Raw genomic sequence first — 22,110 nt, forward strand, 5'->3', positions numbered from 1 at the left:
CTACACACGTATAACTTCTGTGAAATTTCTTGCCTTCTCAAGGAGGTCTAAGGGTGAGAGGGAAGAAAAGAACTTGGAATTCAAAACTTTTAAAAATAATGTTAAAAATTTTACATGTAATTGAAAAAAAAATTTAAAGCAGTTCTACAAAACAAATCAGTACATCTAAAACATCATACGTAGTGTTTTGCTTTCGTAGACCCCCCACCACCACCTCTAAAAAGAAAGTGGAGGAGGTATATTTTCCCATCTTTTCTTCAAAACCAAGCTTAGTTATAATGAGTCATTCACAGTGATGATTGTCATTGTCGTCTCCATTTTTATTGCTGTCATTTTGTCTATTGCTTTTCTGGTTCTGCTGCACTTTGCCTCAGTTGATAAGTCTTCTGGTACTTCTTTGTATTCTTCGTAGTAGTCACGTTTTATGATGTAATCATATTCCATTACCGTCATGTTCCTTAGTTATTTAGCCATCGCTCAGTTGATTAATTTGTTTCTAAAGTTATTTGCTAATACAAAAATATTTAATATTTGATGTACATGGGACCTTTCTGTCTTGGTCTTCCTTGAGAATGTGCAATTAATGATGAGATCTTTGGGTCAAAGATATGGGCATTTTAAGCCCTTTTAATTTTAAGTATAATTCCAAATTGCTTTCCAGAATGGTCAAACTGCTTTACTGCTCCGTCAACTGTGCACCAGGATGTAACCCTAACCCTAAATGCCCTGACTTCCAACACTCATTGTGTGTGTGTGTGTGTGTGTGTGCATATGTGTATGTGTGTACACACACCCACATATAGCTTCTCCAACATTGACTCTTGGTATATTTCATCAGAGGCAACTAGATGTGTAGTGGGTAGAGGGCTGAACTGAGAGTGAGGAAGATCTGAATTCAAATCCACCCTCAGATACTTAGTATAAACCCCGGGCAGGTAACTTAACTTATGCTGCCCTGGTTTCCTTTTCTGTAATATGGGTATAAATAATAACTGAAAGGTATATCCCAGGGTGGTTGTGAGGATGAAATGAGAAACATTTACCTGTATAGTAAGCACTGTATAAATGCTAGCTAGTATCATCATTGTCATTTCCAGTTTAGTGACTATGAGATTGAATTTCAGGCTTGATGTGTATTAGGCAGCTAGGTGGCATTGTGGATAAAGCATGAGACTTGGAGTTATGATATTTGAATCCTCCCTCCAATACTTACTGGCTATGTGACCCTGGGCAAACCACTCAGTTTTAGTTTTTTTTTTATCAGATCTTAGTTTATTAATTTATTTTTAGTTCTCAACATTCATTTCCACAAGATTTTGAGTTACAATTTTTTCTCCCCGTCTTTCCTCTACCCCCACCCCCAAATAGCAAGCCCACTCAATACCCCTTCCCCCAATCCATTCTCCCCTATATCCTCCCCCATCGCCCCCCTAACTTTGTAGCAAGGCAAGATGGACCTCTGTACCTTTATTTCCCAGTTGCATGTAAAAAGCAATTTTTTTAACAGTTGTTTTTAAAACTTTGAGTTCCAGATTTAGTTTTAGTTTCTTATGTAAAATGGGAATATCACCCTATTTCCTTGGGTTGTTGTGAGGATCAAATGAGATAGCATATAAAACACCTTGCAAATCTGTCTGTTTTTTTGTTTGTTTTTGCTTTTTGGAGGGGGGAAGGCAGGGCAATGGGGGTTAAGTGACTTGCCCAAGGTCACACAGCTAGTAAGTGTTAAGTGTCTGAGATTTGAACTCAGGTCCTCCTGAATCTAAGACCTGTGCTCTGTTCACTGTGCCACCTAGCCGCCTTGCAAATCTTTAAGTGCTACATAAATGCTAGCTATTATTTTTATCATTAGTTGGATTTAGTTTTCATATGATTGTCAAAAGTTTGCCATTTTCCTTTTGAGAATGATTTGTTCATATCCTTTGACTATCTATTGGAGAGTGGCTCTTTGTCTTATGTATTTGTACTTGTTCCCTATACATCTTCACTATTGGACCCTTTTTAGAAAAATTTGATGCAAAGATTTCCCCCCAATTTGCAGCTTCCCTTCTTGTTTTAGTTTTATTGATTTAGTTCATGCAAAATCTTTTCAATTTTGTGTAACTGAAGTATGGTTCTAGGCTCTGTTTTCTCTTCTTTGATTGCCTCTAGGCCTTTTTAAATCAAATATTCTTCCCTAGCCATAGCTGTGAAAGCTCTTTGTAAAATGCAATAACAAGTCCTGAATGAATTATTGCCGGGAAAACTAAAGTAAAGAGAAAGGAGTCAGTTTGTGTTTGGGGATTAGAAGAGTCATTAAAATAGTCTGAAGACTTATTTGAGGTACATAGCAATTGACTTAAAAACTAAGATGAAGCCATGGTTCTGTGGGGGGTCCAGGGGAGAGGAAGATTGAAACTGAATAGGTGAGATAGAAAAGATCTTGATTGTATGGCAGTTCCTAGAGAGGGTAGTGTTAGGTAGACTATGGATGCTTGGGTGTCAGAACACAGATGAGTATCTAAGGAGAAACAAAGAAAAACTTTGACCATTTCATAACTTTTTGTGGGGACTTTATGAGCTTTGGTGACTGACACTTTCTCCCAGAAGTAATGATTAACTGTAGATGTGAAAGCACAGCCTGATAAGGACCTCTCAGTTCCATCTTTCCACCACTTCCCCTCTCTTCTTGGGTTTCATTTGGTTAATGAACAAGCTTAGTCATCAGCCGTATCAGTTCTTTTCTCAAATGTAAGCCACTTGAAAGCATCCATATAGTCACCTAAGGCTTAAATATTTCAACAAAGCAGTCATCCGTTTTTTATTTACACATAAGCCCACTTCTAGGTCTTGGGGTTCTTGTTAAATTACAGTGATACTTTTCTCCTGCATATGTAGCGATAGAAAGGGAAATGAAGAAGGTAGAAAATAGTTCTGGTTTTCCTCGCTTGGTAAAGTGGGTTGAAGGGACTTGCACAGTGTCTCGTATGTAGGTGCTGACATGCGGAACTAAATTAAGATCTGTTTTGGAAAAAGGATGCATAAATTGAATTTTTGTACGTTTCATCTTTTTAGCTCTATCAGAGAACTTGAAACTTTTTAATGCTTTTTTAGAAGGGGGAAGATAGGGCAATTGAGGTTAAGTGACTTGCCAAAGGTAACACAGCTGGTTTTTGTGTTAAGTGTCTGAGGTCTGATTTGAACTCAGGTCCTCCTGACTCTGGTGTCTGTGCTCTATTTACTGCACCACCTAGCCATCCCCTGAGAACTTCAAACTTAAAGGAATCCAGTGATGTATCATTTTCTCAAGTGAATATCATCATCTCATTTTTCTTTTTGGTAAGGTTAATCTTTTTATAGGCTATTCTCATAAAAGTTATTGATAATGAGATTCATCTTTGGTAGTAAGTACCACTTAGTGGCCATCTGTCCAAGTTAATTAAGCCATAATTACCTTTCTGATCCATCTTGTTGTAAATAGTTTTCTGAATGATTAGCAACATCTGAGAATTCTCTTAGATTCAAAGAATCATTCTATGACATCCTAATAATTTACACAAACAGAACAAAAAGATACTATAATTTAGTCTTACCCTTGGTGAACTTAATGTTCCAGTCCTTTTCAGCTATTTTCCAGGATCTGTATGACTTAAAATGTTTAAATGATCACTTTTAACTAAGTTTGTACTGTTAGCACATTAATCTTTCTCTCATAAAGTTTAAAGAATGTTAAGATTTTTCAGGTCTTTCATAGCTGTTAGTCAAGTTTGTTAAACCAGTTAAATATTTTATCGCAGCTGTAAATGAGTTTTGTTGGACTTTGTAGTGAGTTGTGTATCTTAAAACTCAGATTGCATACCTATTTATACAAGTTTCAGTGTTTTTATACCTTCCCCCTAAATTCCCATAGTCCTGTATTCTAAACTTTATTCCTAATTCCACAAATGTCCATTCATCCTTATTATAAAATTACTTATTCCCTTTTTTCTCTTTACCACAATATTTCATCATTTATGACTGATCTACAGACTTATTTTGTCTTTGTTTATGGTTTTGGAGAATTTCTTAATAGAGTACTTTCCTACGTATCTAAGCAAAATAGCTAAATAGCATTAGGATAGAGACTGCATCTGTGCTCTCTGGTTTCTCCCTATGAGAAACTAACTCTGTGGATGCATATTAGTGTCTTCTCTGCAGTCTAACCTTAGGTGGTTACCTAGAGTGCTGAGCAGTTAAGTTACCTACCCAGGGTAGGTAATGTGTCATGTGTCAGAGGCGGAACTGGGACCAAGTTGCTCCCAGTTCCAAAGCCATCTTTTGTGAATTGCTTAGGACAAACTAATTAATGTAATTTATTGACTTCGGCTATGATACCTCATGCCAAATAATTGGAATGAAAAGGTAATGTAGAGTACTGGTTAATTAATTTCCTGGGAGAGAGTACACAATGATGACAACAAAAATCATTGAAATTTTGAATTAATGTGCATGGTACCTCTGTACTAGTGGTGATGCATTTAAACACAGTTTTCTATAATAACATCCTGAGCCTGAGCAGTACATGCAAGAATGAATGTTTAGAAAGTGATGACATCAGTTAAAAGAAATGAATTAAACCAAGTTGAATTAATGGCTTCAGTAATTATAATTTTAATTTGAAATTTATAATTTTTTAAAATATGGGTGTAGCACATCTGTTTAGATAATTTCCATTTCTGTCTTTACCCTTGTGTAAGATTTTGTTAAATTAGATTCACATACAGAATCTTATTATTTCATTTAAACTCCTTTGAGCTGTGGTAATATGTAAGACCTACCTACAGTATTGTGAAATGAACCGAGAATATCTTTATGTAACATCTTAATTAGGGCTTATATTCAACCCATTCATCTTCTGATATTGAAACCTTTGATGGGTATTTCTCTCAGCTATTCCAGGTATAAAATACCAACACCATTCATTTGCCCGATTTTGTGCAATTTATATTGAGTCCTAATGTTTACAATTTTGGGCGTGTAACTAAAACTAAGTCACTATATCCTAAGCTAGTCTCCACACTTTGTGGTGTGTTTGGTAACACTGAGAAATAATCAGGGCGGCTAGGTGGCACAGTGAATAGTGCACCGACCCTGGAATCAGGAGGGCCTGAGTTCAAATCTGCCCTCAGACACTTAACACTTACTAGCTGTGTGACCTTGGGTAAGTCACTTAACCCCAATTTCCCTGCCTTCCCCCTCCAAAAGCAAAATGAATGAATAAATAAATCTTTAAAGAAAACATTTAGAAATAATCTTTCTCCAAATTTGTTTCCTTGCCTCCAGATGCAAATTTTGTACAGTAAATATTATAAAAGAAAATTCCCTCTTTGCTCTTTGATGCAGATACTGAGTTCAGCTCTCATCATTCTCCTTTGTCTGCTGCATTATAAGAATGTGTTTTATATTAGTATACACCTCTTTAACAAAATTCTGCTATTGTGAAAAAGTTTGAATAACCTTTGGAGTTCTTTGGAATGAGAATTTACCTGTATTTTTGCTGTGCAATCACTGTTTTCTTGTAAATGTTCTTAGGTTGGGTAATGGATTCTGTCTTTCCAATTAGTTTTTTTCTCATGGAAAGGCAAATACTGTGTCATATGCTACCCGCATATGCCCCATAGGATCTACAGTAGTGTGTGAATTATTTGGGCCAAAATAATTTATTGACTTAATAAATCTGGCAACCATTTATTTTTTAAAAAATCTTTTAATTTAAAATGTCTTCTTTTTATTGAATTCACATGTCTTACTTGATTAGGCATTCAGGATACAAGATTTTGTTATGTATTTCATTCTTCATTGCAAAATCAACATTTATCACATTGGATCTTAAATGTTAACAAACATTGATTAAGTTTTTCCAAGTCAGGGCTTGATTCGTGGATTTTCGGTGGATTTCATGGCATTTGAAACCAAGGTCATTAAATGTGTGCCTCTATCACTTAGATAAAGATTTTTTAAACAGCCTTTTGTGATGTGTAGCACAACACAGTACTGTGTTGCAGTATCCATCTCTATTTGGGTATTTCTGTAATACTAGAATAATTCTTCAGAGTATATCAAATATACTTATCCAAGTTCATCATTTCCTCAATTAGGACATGGCTTTAAGGCCCACTGTAAGTAAAACAAAAAGTTCCCAAAATATTTTTTGGTTGGACGTTTTACAGTCTGATTAATATGCTCAGGGCTTCTAGACTTAACTGGATTACTTCTGTCAAAAGTTTTGATTTATCTTTGAATGAAAAAGTGAGTTTTTTATTATCTTTTTCCAGTCTTCCTTATGCCAATCTTGACATCTTTTCCAGGACAAACTTTTTTTTTTTTTTAAGCAATGATTAATAGCATATTTTACTGGTTTTCTCAGCCTTCCATTGTCAAGAAGCTTATACTGTATTTTAGAAGAATCAATCAGTGAGCATTTAGGTGATACAGTGGATAGAATATTGGGCCTAGAGTCAGGAAGCCTCCTTTTCTTGAATTCAAATTTGACTTTAGACACTTACTGGCTGTGTGATTCCGGGTAAGTCATTTAACCTCAGTTTCCTCATCTGGAGGAAATGAATTGGAGATGAACTGGAGAAGAAAATAGCAAACCAGAAAACCCTAAATGGGGTCACGAAGAGTTGAACACAACTGAAAAATGACTGAACACCAAAAAGAATAAATAACCTTGCTTATTTTCTGAGGATTAATCATCAGCAGTAGTTTGCCAACTTTTTGATGTTACCTTTCATTTTTCTGCTTGCTTTCAAACTTAGTCCTTGGGTGTGACTGTCTCTGTCTCACTGTGGGCTTAAAAGATCTATCTGCTGCAATATCTCTAACAGTCATTCTCTTTAAGACCTATAACTTAGGCACATTTCCTTGGAGTGATATCCATTCTTAGAAACCACAGAATTTGGAATACAACCTATTAGAGCAATGAATTACCTGTATAGAGCATTGAAACCAGCTTATTCTGTTTTATCTGCTCAGATTAGTCTAATCAACAGAAGAATACACAGAATAAAATTATATTCTGTGTCCCAAATAATTCATGCACCACTTTGATAGTACAGTGTTCTGCATCTTATAGGTACTTGATAAATACTTAATAACTATATAATTAGGTGAATTATATTTATATATAAATTGAATATAATTAATTTATACAAATATAGATTGTCCCAAGGGATGTTTAGGTTATCTTCTCCTTCCCCTCCTCCACCCTCCTATAAAAAATCTACCATTAGTTTTACCTGAAAATATTTTTCAAAGTAGCATTTTAATTCATATTGTCAATTCTTCTGCTGAATGACTTAGGTAGTAAGCTATAGAGTGATAAATTTGGTGGCAATGGTGACATTCTGATATTCTCCAGTGTTACTTGTAATTAATTTCCCAACTACTCTTAAACTTTTAAAGTCATTCAGTCTTTGTTCCCTTGTGATTTATTTTGTAAATAGTTTACCTGTCATTAAATACAAGTAAAGAAATTTATGAGGAGTTTCTTTCTATGGAAAATGAGGCTGTTCCTGAAAATGAATTCTTCCTTTTTCCTCCAGTAACATTTTTTCATTTAGGTGGTTTTAAAGTTTCTGTTCACAGTATGTTTGTTTTTTGGTGTTTTTTTTTTTTTTTTTTTGCTAAATATTATTAACTTGAAAAGTAATTCCCTACTGAGTAAATTAAGTTTTACTTTTATTAGCAAAAACCTCCCCACTAAAACAAAGTATTTTAATTCAGGTATTTAACTGTTTAGCACATTTATAAGAAAAATTTAATTTGGTAATAAGTTAATGATATATGTTTTACTGCATAATTACAAATCTAGTTAGTTACAAACCTAATTAGTCATAAACCAGAATTATCCTATCAGAAAGAAAGAATACAGTGAAAATCTGAAAAATACATTGTTTTATCAACATATTTATTGAAAAGTTATATCCACTATTAGGCTGGCTTGTTGGTGATGAATTCTTTGATCATTGAAAACCCTTAAAATAAAGAAAAATATAAAAACTGTAGCCTCAGTCCTATGTAGTCCCTTTCTGGGCGCGTAGCAGTAGTTTTAGAATAGTGGAAAAGGAGGAAGAATTTGTTAAGGATCACAGTGTTTAGACCATAATAAACATTAACTTAACTGCTGGTTTTCTAAATATTAGATCCTTTTCCAGTGAGCAGTGAGTGGACATGCTCTTGTAATTGTCAAGAAGCTTTAAGTGCCTGCTCTATGTTAGTTATGTCAGTGCTGTGAGCTAAGGATATAAAGATAGAATGGAAAGGTCCAGTTCTGCCAGATTGTAGAATAATGAAGAGATGTAAACACGACCCAGATTGTGAAGGGCCAAACAGAAAAAATTGTGTTTTATCTTACAGGCAGAATGGAGCCACTAGAGCTTCCTGAACAGAAGAATAATAGTTAGACTTGGGCTTTAGTATAACTTTGTCAGCTTTGTGAAGAGGAGAGAGGTTAGTGTCAGGGAGCTCAGTTAGGAGGCTGTTGTATTAATCTGCGTTAGAAGTGATGAAGGCTTGAATTAGGGCAATGGCCAAGAGAATAGAGAAAGAAACAAACATGAGAGCGTATGGGGAGGTAGAGTTGACATGACGTGGCAATTGATTGGTTCTGGTGTCTGATCGATAATAAAGCGCCTAGGGTGACTTGGAAGTTATGAAACTGGACGTCTGGGAGCTGGGTGGATGAAGCTGCCCTTGACGATAATAGAGGATTTTTGAGGAGTAATAGGTTTATGGGGAAAGATACAAAGTTATGTTTTGGCCATACTGAGTTTAATAGTTATCTGGAACTAGAGCTCAGGAGAAAGGATCGGGCTAGAAATACAGATTTGCATAAAGGTGGTAATTGAACCTATGGGAGCTGAGATCACAGAGAGAGAAGTGTCTCATAGCAGTATTAACATTCTAGTTGCTAATAAAAGTGGAAGTCAAAAGAAAATTATAGCTAAAAGAAATGATGTCACACTGGTTCTTCTTAGGCAAATAAAGGCATCAGAAAAAAACATTTTCTGGGACTTTTCATTCCAGACTTCAGTACTTTTGATAAGTTTAAATCACTAGTTTTGTATGTGAACTGTGGGGCTCTTGAAAGGGGCAAAAAAAGTAACTGGTAAAAATCAGGAAGATTCCGATAAAATGTTAAGATAAGATACATTGTTCCAAAGACCAGATTAAAGGACCACCCCTTCCACTGATCACATCTCTTTGGAGGTATAACAATTGCTGAGGTAATGCTAGATGCAGGGCATTGTGGTCCATCAGCTCATTTGCATCAAGTTTATAAATGGGGAAATTAACTTAGTAATTTTGTAACATCATAGTTTATCTGTTACTGGAAATACAGCTTTTTCTCCACTCTACTCCTTGACCCTTTACTTAAGGAAAAAATAATCTGGTAGTGGCACCAAGAATGCAGTAAAAAAATAATTTCTGCTCTTATTTAGCATTCTACAATGTCAATATTAAGACATGCAAAAGAATGTATAGATTTAATGAGAAAATCTCATGAAATAAAATTAGAAAGTTGTAATTCTTATGATAGTCTTATAAATACTTCTTTCTCTTAATGTACATGTATATCTATATATGTGCATAAATACCTCTCATTGTGTCTATTTACTTAAATATATGCACATTATAGTTTTGAATTAGGTACATAATGGAAGAAGTGGTTAAATGTTATCTCTGCACAAGGCATAAATTTGGGAGTTTATATATTTTCTTAGGATTTTTTTCTTTAACCACTATCTACATGTACAAATTTAGGTTTTGACAGATAATATAACCTTACTGATTTGCCATTCCCAGTGTTTTACAGGGTCATGAGTTGATGAAAAAAAATTTTGTCTGTGTGTTTGAATGATCCAAAAGGAATGTGAATAGAATGTTTACTTAATCTAGTAATGTTTAAAGGGAGGGGAAATAGTAATTAACTATTTTTAATATAAGGGATATTTATAGTGATTATGATTACTTTTCTTAAGTCTTTGAGAGTTTGCTCTACTATAGAATACTTATAGTAGTGTAGTAGTATACTAAAGAATCTACCGTAATTTCTATTTCTGGTGACATTTTAAGAAACTATTACTCTATCACAAACCCATCATCTTCACACACAATTATATGTTATATGGGAGAAACATTGCCAAGTCTTCACTAAATGAATTAGATGCTTTTCAAACCAAGTAGGTTCTTCTTTAAGGAAACTGAGCATCTACCATCAGATGCTGACTATATGCCTGTATGTTGCCACAAAATTGAGAGCTGAAAATGACAGTGTAGTAAAGTAGCACTGGCCCTAACTGGGTGGGGATAAATGCCAGTTTAAGAGCCTTCAAAGTCGATGCTACTCTACCAGATTTCTGACTGAAGAAATTGGCTTTACCATTATTGTTAATTAAAGGCAGTCCTTTTTGAGGGTGGGGCTTGCGTTGTGAAATTTGAAAGGGGTGACTCTTGCAAATGTAGCCCCTGATATTGTGAAACACCCAACTACATCAATAACCTAACAGTTCACTCTGGTCTTCTTATAAGTCAAAAAAAGCGTATAGACTCTCAAACGTATTTTTTGTGTTCATTTGGGTTCATATGTAAAAGAGCTGTCTTGAAAATGTAGACATCAAAATTAGGTATAGACCTAGTAAGGTCAGCTATCTGCTCAGAATATTTCTTTTTTTGCTTCTTTTTTTTTTTGAATGCTCAGAATATTTCAATCATCCTATATTGCCTGTTTGTTGAAGTTTATATTCCTTTTCCTGGTATTTAAGGTCTTTCACAATCTCACCTAGTTTCTAGCTTTACCTTATGCCCTTCCCTTTAGTCTGTGCTACAGCTAAACTGAAGTACCCTCATGAATATGACTGGTGCTTTCTCACATTCTCATATATATCTTGAACATTTCTCTCCCTCACACTCCTGCTATTTCTTATCTGTCTTTTTAAAATTCCATTTCAAATGCCAGCGCCTCCTTGATCCCCTAAATCAAGAATAAATTTCCTTTTATGGATCTTAAATAGCATGTTTAGGGCTCCTCTCACAATTTAATATATTATTTTGTACTGTAATTATTTGTGTCTCTGTCATATCCTCCTACTAAACTTCAACATACATGTAGGCAGTAACCACTTCTTAATCTAAATGTTTTCTCTCCTCACCTCTGCACAAAATTGGTGAGTAGAAAATATTTGTTGAATTTGAATTATTTTAGGTGGTGTTGATGCAGGATAAGAATTGCATATGACCTGGAGTTTTCCCATTAGTGGGTAAACCCATGACCATTTAATTGATAGTGCTTACATAATTTCATTAGAAATGAGAAATGATGTTAAGTATTGATAGAGTTTCCTGAGATTATAGAAGTAAAGGTGTGGATAGTTTTTGTTGTGGAAATTTCATGGGCCATTGAATCTATTTTAGAGGTTTGAAGACTGAATGGTAAAATGTTCCTAGTTTAGGGGGAAAGCTTGATAAAATGCCCATTCCAGCAGTACTAATTCATAGCCCTTATCATTTATAGAATTTTATTTGTATGTCAGTAAAGACACTATCATGAGATAAATCTTTTAGCTATTTGTGTTGAAAATGGACTATGAAGTACCTCTTAGATTTTTAAGACAAATAGCACTGAAATATTATTTTTTAAATAAGAAATTTAACTCGTAAAAATGAAATTGTCTTAGAAAAAAACTGACAGATTCAAATAGACGACATGGACAGATAGTGAGAGATAGTATTGACTTCTGTAACATATAAGGCAAAGGTCTCCAGTGGTTATTAATATGCCTTGTTTCCAAACTCTTTTTGAGAAATATAACCCAAAAGTGGCCTTGAATCATTTCATCAACTACTTTGTAAAAGGTTAAAATGTGACTGACCAGTCTGTAGTACACTCTTTTAAACAGTGAGGCTGGAAACGGGGGAGGACACCAGTTGACAGCCAATTTATTTTGCTGATTCATCCATTAGAGTGATGGCTATGGGCCAAAGCTTGGCTTGCAGATTAAAGGCTGTGAGCTGCAAAGCTGTTGGGACTTGAAGGAATGTTGGTAAATTGTTGCTGTGTGAAGGCCAGAAGTGAAAGTATGCTGTTCTTTCCTTCCACTATATCTCATCTTTTCTTTTTAAAGGATCCTAATACTCCATATGTTAAGATAAATCTCTTCTCTGTGGAAAAGCAATTGTTTGTTATGTGCAGTCCAAATAGTCAAGAGGTAAATTATTGGGAATAATAATATTTATTAATATATCAGCTTGGCTCATTAATGAGCCTGTTATCATCTTTGTCATTATGTAAAATATTGACTCAAACCTGCTTTTTTTCTTCTGTAAATTAAATTTTTAAAAATTAATCTTGAGAAAAAGATTATTGCCAGCACGGTCCTTTTCAGACACACTTGTAAAGTAAACCTGCTGAGTTAAGTAATGAGACAAAGAAAACATTCAGGAAGCTTTCTTTTGCCAAGTAGCAATCTGGAAGGCATAATGATTGTAGAATCAATGGTTTCTCATTACTTTGAGAAAATTAACCCTTTTGTAACATCTAGAATCATGCTAACAAAGAATTTATTTTAAACATACTTAGCGTAGATTATAGATTTGAAACCATAGTTGGAAAAAGGAAAACTAATAACATTCACTAGAGAATAATGTTTTAAAGAGAGGGGCAAGATCTGTGTGATATCAATAATTTCTACTTCAGTTTTGGTCTGCTGAGAGAGCATATTAAATGACTTTTTGTCTTTAAATGTTTTATCTCCTTTAGAATGAATCACAGCTGGTTCTGGCACACACTGTTTCATAGTTCACTGTCCTGTTGGAAACTTCAATGTACAGAAACTTTAAGATTCTGAGATTTTACTTTAGACTCTAGTATGGTCTGAAAACGTAAATACAGCACAACTTTGCTAATTTGAACAAATTGGTGAAAGTATGAGGTATAAGACTTTTTAAGAGAAAGTTGACTATAATTTTTATCATTATTCATTACTCATATCTGAACTCCTGAACCATTGCTACGTTTTAGAACTTTAGGGCTCTCCTACCTCCACACTTTAAAAGCTTTAACGTAGACCTGAGCCACCTAGATGAAAATTTAAAAAAAAAACTATCAGTTTATTTTTTTTTTACTGTTATCTACAGGTATAAATTTATATTATTCATATAAATAAATGGAACATGTCCTTTATACACCTGCTCTTCCAAAGATCTCTAGTGTGGCAACAAGCAGCTGCTTTCAAAGTTCTGGGTGAAAATAAATAATTACCATCTCCTTGATAATTCCTGCTGCCCCTCCTCCTGTCATGTCATGCTTTTTGAACTGCCTGGACACTGAGACTGATTTGGAAGGAGAGGCTTTTACTCTCTCACTTCTGGGAGAAAGAGTAACACTTTTATGTACTAGGAGCAGTGGGCTGGGAGAGAAACAGAAACATGCAGGAAGATAGTAATTAAGCAGTGCCCATCTGTGCGCAGATCTTTTATTCTTTTCCTCTCATGATTTTGTAGCCCCCATAATGTCCTGTCTAACAGAGTCTACATGGAGGAGGAAGTGTCAGCACAGTATCTTTGTATGTTTTGGAATTGAAACTGGCACAAAGTCAAGATAAGGAAGCCAGAGCATAACTATAGCCCTCTAAGTCCAGGTGCTGGTGAGTGGGGCGAGATACAGATGAGAATGAGCAACTTTGAAGAATGGAGAAATAGATGACAAAAAAGGGAAGACATAGCTGATTATTATAAATCTTTTATTTACCAAGTCCACAATAATTGGGGTTTATTGTATTTGATCTGGGGAAGGGTATGTATTACCAAGGCAATATTCACAGCACTGATGGCAACTCTGAATATGCTGGTGTAGTACTGAATTACAGAATGTAACAGACTCTCCACATGGAAGACAGAACCAAAACATTTATTCAAACCCCAGAAAGCTGAATCCCAACACTAGAAAGCCAAATTCATCATAGCAACAAAGAAATCTATACACAATAATGCTGCAGAGGGCATTGCCATCCCCAAGCCTTCCCCTGATAGGGCCTTCCCACAAACAAACACTCATAATCTTAGCTGTCTGCATGCCTATGTCCTCTGTCTCCCTCTACCCTAACTACTGACTCATTTTCTGCTCCACCCGTTCAGCAAACTCCTTCCACCAGAGGCTCCATGTGATTACATTTGGCCTATTAAGGGACAAGAAAGGTCTTCAAATTCCCGTTACCATTGCAGGGAGGAGGGAAACAAGCATTTATTAAGGGCTTGCCATGTGCCAGGCATTGTAATAAATGCTTTAAAGAAATGATCTCATTTGATCCTCACAATAACCTTGAGAGATAGGAGCTATTATTATCCCCATTTTATAGTTGGGGAAACTGAGGCAGACAAATTAAAAAGACTTGTGCAGGGTCACACAGCCAGGCAACATCTGAGGTCAGATATGAGTCCAGGTCTTCTTGGTTCCAAGACTTGCATGCTATCTGCTGTGCTACCTAGCAGAGACTATATTAACTTTTACTACTGAGGTTTTATACTTTTCAAACTAATAACGTTTTCTGTTTTTTATGTATATTAGAAGAATTGAAAGAGATAATGTTTCTGGGATAAATTAAACAATTTTTATGTAAAGAAACTTTTTTTTTTTTGTAGCCGTCAATACCAGCAAGTATGCAGAAAGTTATCGGATCCAGACATATGCTGAGTATGTTGAAAAGAAACATATGGATAAACAGAACAAGAGAAAATGGACAGAAAATAGTTGGAAGGAGGTTGAAAGAAAACGATTAAAAACTCAGTGCACATCGTATACCCCACAGAGCCGATATTACTGTGTTAACAGGTAAGAAATGTTTGATAGTAAACTCTTTGTAAATGTTGGTGTAAATTGAATTTATTTAAATTGGTATTGGATGGAAGAGGTAAAATGACCTTTGTATCAGTTTTTCTTTTTGTTCCTCATAGAATTCTAGATGGAGGCACTGACTTTTGAGGAAGAATTTGTTTTCCCACTCAGCTAGAATATGTAATCAGTACTACCAGACTTCAGACCTCCGGCATAGTTCCATACCTGCTTGTGAATGAATGATATTACCACTACTTGAGTATTTGAAGCATTCAAATTATAGATAATTTTAGTGAAATCCCAAACTATTATTACAGTTCTCACCAGCCATACAGATAAATTGTGTACATTTCAATATGAAAATCCAGTTCTTTTTTACTATGTTCTGAGCATGTAGGAAGAATAAAGGACTAAAATAATCTATAAGCTCATCAGAATCTTCTGCCCTAATTGCTGCCATATGACTGTGCCTAACAGGACAATGTCTTAGGGCTGGTCTGAAGGCAAAAGTAGTTATTCATCTCTGCTTTAGAAGGTAGGGACTTGAATTTGGCACATGTCATTGTTTTGAATCTCCTTCTCCTTTCCATATCCTGAATTGCTTCTTAGAGTTAGAAACAGGATACTGGATTGGGGATTTTCTTCTATAACTTTGGTAGGAAATGTGTCAATTTCCGAGACTCCTCATACTAGACATAGTAAAAGGAGTTTAAAAGAGACTTGAATTAATCGTAAAAGAGTATAGTCTACATCTCACAGAGTCAAGAGACTTTTTTTTGTTCTCTGTGCTCTGTGTTTATCTGTTAACCACTTTCTTTGAGTTTAATAAAAAAATGGATCATATACATTAGTGTACTATATTACTGTAATATGAATAGATGTTACACTAACAGTGTAATGCAGGAGTGGAGAAAAAACATAAAAGTTTAAGCAATTGAGGTTTAGAAAGTCACGCAGTTTTCCATGGGCTGTGTGTGATTGGCAAGTTGATAGTTGCAGATGTGACTCACTTTAAATTACCTTTAGAGAATTGGCTTTGGGATCTCGCTAGAGCCGCTCGTGTCATCTTAGCCTTTGCTGTTGGCAGCTAGTGTTGCTAATACAAATAGATTTCCATTATTCTCTTGTTTGCATCTGTATTGTCAGTAGCTTGTATCTTCTTTCAGTAATAGAATCAATTTCCAAAATTATACAGGGATTGACAACTGGAAAAAATATAGGGCTTACATTTTAGGGAAACTGGCCTAGAAGTGAATTTGTCTGGATATTAAAAAATAAGATTTGATCCAGAATTGCCCTGAAGTCCACACACAGATAAGTAATGTATATAGAAAATATTTTCTATAGAATTAGATGTGGGTAAAGTAATGAAATTAAGTACATTTTATAATTATAGGAAATAATATTCCAAAGTCAGTTTGATATTTATAAAAATTCAGCTTATTCAAAGCTATGGATTATTTGGTATCTGATTTCGTTTGGCTACTCATAAACACTTTCTTGGTATATTTTTCTTGTCTTCCTTTTTATAAGCTTTAAGTTGTAAAGCTTCCTAGAAAATTGAAAAGCTCCTGGGTATTACTAATCATGCGGCATTTGCTAAATCATGAATCAAGTGGTTTTCTGAAGAAACTGTGTGATTTGCAGTTGGATATGGGTAAAGTCCAATTACAGAGTTCTGCAAGACAAAGTTATTTCCAAGCCTTATAGGAAAAAAAATAATGCTTTATTGAGCTGGTTACAGTAAATAGTCCTATGAAATATGTGCTTTCTTTGATCCTCATGTATTTAAAGTCACTACCAAAAAATTATCTTTTTATTTGTTGTTTGCATATTTGTTCAGTCTTCAGACCTCAGTTTCCTCAACTATAAAATAAAGGGGTTGGACCTTGTAATTACCTTGTAATTCTAAAACCATGAATCAAATTTAAATTGTTCTCCAGTTCTTCTCAGTATTTATCATCTTAGCATTCGTCATGAAAAAAAAGTCCACCTGAACTCCCAAACCACTGAGAAAAACAATATAACTCAGGAACCTAAAAGGTGCATATAGACAGACACACACACACACACACACACACACACACACACACACACACACACACACACACACACCTCTTTGTTTTATCTGCTGATTTGAAACAAGTCCTTTACTTGTTAATTTGCTGTGGAGACAGTAAATTAGGATAAAGATACTTGTACTGTCTCTCTCCACTGGATTTTTATGAGAACAGAGACAGGGAGCTGATTTTTAACACAATCTATTCCGTTTTATCAGATTCTTTTAAAATATATATCCGGTGGAGATTTATAAAAGAACTTAACATATAATTGTGTGTGTGTTTGCATGCATGTGTACATGTACATGTACATGTATAGAGCAAGTCCATATACAGACATATGTGAAATTTCCTAATGAGAAGGCCAGGCAATTATATCAGAATGGATTTGGAGAAGCTAGCTTTCAAAATTGGAATTGGATTACAGACACACATGCATGCACATGATCATGCACACATGCATACCCAAATCTAACTGAGAATGTGATATATTCAATTTTATTTAAAATCTTAAAATTTATTGATAACATTCTTTCTGTGTAGTGATTAACATACTTACTGAGAAGCATCTGTGGTGTTTTTTTAATTTGCTAGCCTTCCTGTTCATGCCAGTTTTCTTTCCAACTACAAATTCCTCCTATCCAAATTAGCAAGATCTGAAGTATCTTTTGATAGACACAACTTTTATAAGCTACTTGCCTTCATTTTTACCTGTGCTGTACTTAATAATTCATTTTATTTTCCTTGAGACTGGGTGTGATTTTGTTTTATATGTCACAGCATGTAACTTTACTCATTTGAAATCCTTTAACATAATAATTTCATTTACTGTTGTCTATAGGATAAGCAACTATTTTTTTTTCTTCTTCAGGTTTATGGGCTTAAAAACATTTATCATGTAGGTAGTTTTATTTTTCCCCTCTCCTAACTTTAAATTTCGGAGGGAAGAAATCTTTACTCTCCCTTTCCTTTCCAGTTCTCCCTGCCTCCTTTCTCAGGCATCCTTCAAGTCTCAGCTAAAGTCCTGCCTTCTTTTCTTGATCCACCTTAGTACTTTATCTCCACACTGTCCTGTATATAGTTGGTATATAACTGTTTGTATATTGTCTTCCCTACTTGACTGTAAGCTCCTTTGAGAACAGGGACCGTCTTTTTCCCTTTTTGTATCCACAGTTAGAACAGCATCTGGCACATAGTAGGAGCTCAGACAAGCACTGGTGCCGGCATGCACGCAGGTGTGTGCATCCCCACCCACCACCACCTCCCAGTGCCCCGTAGTGGGAATCAGTGCATTCAATACTTAAATGAACTTTGCCCCAAAGAGGAGTTGGCGTTTCCTCACCTTTGCTTCTTTTTCAGCTCTCTGAGATTGAATTTACAGGATGGGAAGTTGAGAAAGTGAATCAGAAGATCTGGTTCCTTTACAGCTTAGCTATTCATTTTTCCAATAAGCATTCATTAAGCACTTATTTTCAGCCAGGTGCTATGGTAGTTGCTTGGGATACAAAGACAAAAATAAAAATAGATGCTTCCCTTAAGAAACTTACATTCTATTGGGAGAAGCAGTATATGTATATATGTAAGTAGATATATAATGCATACAAAATAAATACAAAGTAATTTCAGGGGGAGGCAACTGGGGAATCAGGAAAGACCTTATGTGGAAGGTGGCACTAGACCTTCACTCCGAAGAATTCGAGGGATTCTGAGAGGTGCAGATGAGGATGGAGGACATTCTAGGCATGGGAACAGCCAGTGGCAAAGGTGTGGATTATGCTCAAGAAGCTTATATTATAATAGGGCTGAATTGTGTAAATGAATAAGTAAATACAGGAAGACCAATTAAGAGACTTTTACAGTAGTCCAAATGAGAAGAGATGAAGCCCCAAGCTAGTGTGGTGGCTCTGTGAGTGGAAAGGAGGCAGATAGGAAAGATGTGAAAGAATCAATGCTGCCTTGCCTTGTCTTATCTCAAGGCAGCCACTCCCAATTCCTTCATATGTTTCAAGATTCTGGAGCATCCTGGTTACCTTCCTCTGGACAGAAGAATTGGAGGTAGTGAAGGAAGAGTTCAAAGCAAGAAATGTAGATTTGGGAGTTATCCACACTATAGTTCATAGCAGAAATTGTAATTTTGAGTAAGCCATCTAAGGAAAAAAGTATAGTGGTTGTGCTAAAGGCTAACTGTGATCTTGGTAAGTCATTTAATCTCTCCAAAATTTCCAAGGTTCTTCCCATACCTAAAATTCTGAGTTATTCACTAATTCTCGTTCTGCCTCTCCTTCTCCCACTTTGAACAACTCCAGTCCTTTTAATCTTCCCTAGGTTGTCTAGTATGAGCTTCCATTCTGACTTTCAGTTTAAGGAACCAGTAACATGTCTCCACATCAATCAGTCAATCAACATTAAGTGCCTCCTATGTTAAGGCACTATGCTAATACCAAAGATACAAAAAGAGGCAAAGCCCATCCATGCCCTCGGACAGCTCACAATTTAATGAGGGGGACAGCATGCAAACACATATATACCAAGGAAGCTGCATGACAGGATACATAGGAAATGACCAAGAGAAGACACTGGAGAAAGGTCTCCTGTAAAGGATGGGATTTTAGTTTGGACTTAAAGGAAGATAAGGAGGTCAGTAGTTGAAGGGAAGGAGCATGCTTTTCAGGCATCGAGACAGACAAAAGTCCAGAGTCAAAGAGATGGAGGGCTCTGTTGGCAAAAAAGCCTGGAGGCCAGTGCCACTGGATCAGAGAGTGCATGATGGGGGAAGCTAGGTTGTAAAAGGCTTTGGATGACAAACAACATATTTTTATTGGAGTTTATTGAACAGGGAGAGAGGGTGAAATGATCAGATCTATAGTTTAGGAAAATCACTTTAGTGACTGAGTGGAGGATGGATTGGAGTGCAGAGATGCTCGAGGCAGACAGACCCGTCATCTTAGTAGTCCACGTGTGAGGTGATGAGGCTGGCAGTATCAGAAGAAAAAAGAGGGCATATTAAGAGGTTTTTACCTCCCTGGAGATTATATTGTGGAAGGAACCACCAGAATTTATTTTGGGAGAAGGGATATCATGCTTAGAAAATCACACTAAAAGCTGATGGTTTGGCGTGGGGAGAGACTTCAGGCACAGAATCCAACCAGCAGACTGGCATGAAGTGATGAGGGCCTGCAGCAGGGTGCCAGGCTTAGGTGGAGAAAAAGGGACATGGACAAGAGATGTTGTGAAGGAAGAAACGACAATGCTTAGCAACAAATTGGATATGTAGAGTGAATATGAGAAGGGGAATCAAGAGTGGACACCAAGATTGTGAACCTAGGTAACTAAGAGAATGATAGTGCCCTTGACCTTATTGAGGAGGTTGGGAAGAAAGAAGGCTTCTGTGGGAGATGAGTTGTGTTGTAGAAGTACTAAATTTGAGGTGGCTACAGGATATCCAGTTTGAGATGTTTAAGAGGCAATTGATGTGAAGTTGGGTCTGAGGAAAAAGGAACTCAGGGAGGAGAGTATCCAGGAGAAGATCTTGAGTGATCAATTTTCAAAGGTGCAGAAAGGCGAAGGATGCGATTAAAAAGGGCATTCGGTTTGGGATTTAAGAGATCATTGGTAACTTTGGAGAAAGCAATTTCAGTTGAATGACGAGGACTTGGAAACCACATTGCATAGAGTTTAGAATGTAGTGAGAGTTAAGCAAGTGGAGACAATGAATATAGATGACTTTAAAGGAGTTTAGCTGAAAATGGGAAGAGAGATACGATAGTAGCAAACACGCATGCTCAGATCAAGTTTTTTCCAAGTATGGGGAAAGGCATGGGCATGTTTGTAGTAATAAAGCAGCCACTAGATAGGGAGAGATTCAAAATAAGTAATAGAGTGCAGATGAAAAAGGGGACTGCCTTCTGGGGAAGATAGATGGAATTAGAAGAATGTATGTAATGATTTACTTTGGCAAGAGGAAAGGCTATCTCTTTATGTAATATGGGGGGAGGACATATGCACAGTGTGAGATGAGGAGGGAAGAAGAGGGAACTTTTGTCAAATGGACCAGAGTTTTTTCCATGAATTATAAGGTGAGGCTCTAAACTTTAGAGAATGAAGGAAGGGATAGCCAGGGAGGCTTGAGGAGGAATGAAAATTACATTGTTGGGGCAAAGCAATATGTCACATGTAAGTACCTACAAAATAATTATAAAGTGATTTCTGGAGGAGGTCCTAACAATAAGAATAATTTATATATATATATAATAATCCCTCACTTTGGTGAGGGACTAATGTAGATGTAGAGAGCAAAACAGTGCAGAAGGATTTCCTCTCTGCAGTGATCAAGCACAGCTGAGACCATGAAAGATAAATTTGTGTGACTCCAGTCAATGTGGTTCTAGTCAGTAATAGATAATGGGAGTAATCCAAGATTGGGGTTTGACAAGGTGTGTTTAAGGGGCCAAGGGACTCTCATTTAGAGGATAGTGTTGAGCTGAACTTATTCAGCAAAGGGTTAAGAGAAGTGGGAAAGAGAGGAGAGGGTAGCCAATGCAGTGATGATTGCCTTAGGAAAAACTGAGGAGTGGAGGGATTGGGGTCACAGGAAAGATGAAGAATAGGGTTTAGGGGTCATAAGGGAGAGAAAAAGAAAGAATGATAAAAGGTTATAGTCAGTAAAGATTAGTTGTGACTACTCAGGACCTAACTAAGGATTTATCTTTAGTCACTTTTTAGATGATGGCAGTTCAGGTGCTTGTCCTTATACCCAGTATTATTTTGCTTCAATTAATTTGCACAGCTGATCCACTGACTAAGTACTCATACTGTTGTGAAAATGGAAAAATATGCACAGGAACTGAAAAATTATATGACCTCTCTAAATATCTGGATTGCTAAGATCTGGGCATATAAAAGAAAGGCAAAAACAGCCTTTATGCTCAAGAAGCTTATATTCTAATAGAGCTGAATGGTATAAATAAATAAGTAAACACAGGAAGACCAATTTATTTAGAACCTCAGTTCTTTACCTAAAAAGAAAGTGACAAAAGAAGATAAAAGGAATTATTCTTTTTTATGATATACATTCAGATTAAAGATTTGCATGTCATTTTAGTGAAAATCAGTTTTATTTCCCGATGTGGCAGAAAATGTTTATCCTAAGAAGAGAAAGTGCTCAAAATAAACGGATTCTTCCTGGGTTTCTGTCAC

At 35.9% G+C, this 22,110-nt stretch overlaps 1 protein-coding gene across 3 annotated transcripts in view; it reads left to right on the forward strand.

Moving 5' to 3' along the window:
- Nucleotides 1-22,110, forward strand: part of PARN (poly(A)-specific ribonuclease) — a 200,433-nt gene that overhangs the window by 139,206 nt on the left and 39,117 nt on the right. For all 3 annotated transcript variants that reach the window (XM_069085981.1, XM_069085988.1, XM_069085997.1), the window contains one exon: nucleotides 14,662-14,851. In XM_069085981.1, coding sequence (XP_068942082.1) covers nucleotides 14,662-14,851 — 190 coding nt within the window. The remainder of the gene's footprint in view (nucleotides 1-14,661; nucleotides 14,852-22,110) is intronic.

Source organism: Petaurus breviceps, unplaced genomic scaffold, assembly GCF_028583685.1.
Source record: "Petaurus breviceps papuanus isolate PSGF00001 unplaced genomic scaffold, PetGlider_PUasm1.0 118, whole genome shotgun sequence".
NCBI classification, from domain to species: domain Eukaryota; kingdom Metazoa; phylum Chordata; class Mammalia; order Diprotodontia; family Petauridae; genus Petaurus; species Petaurus breviceps.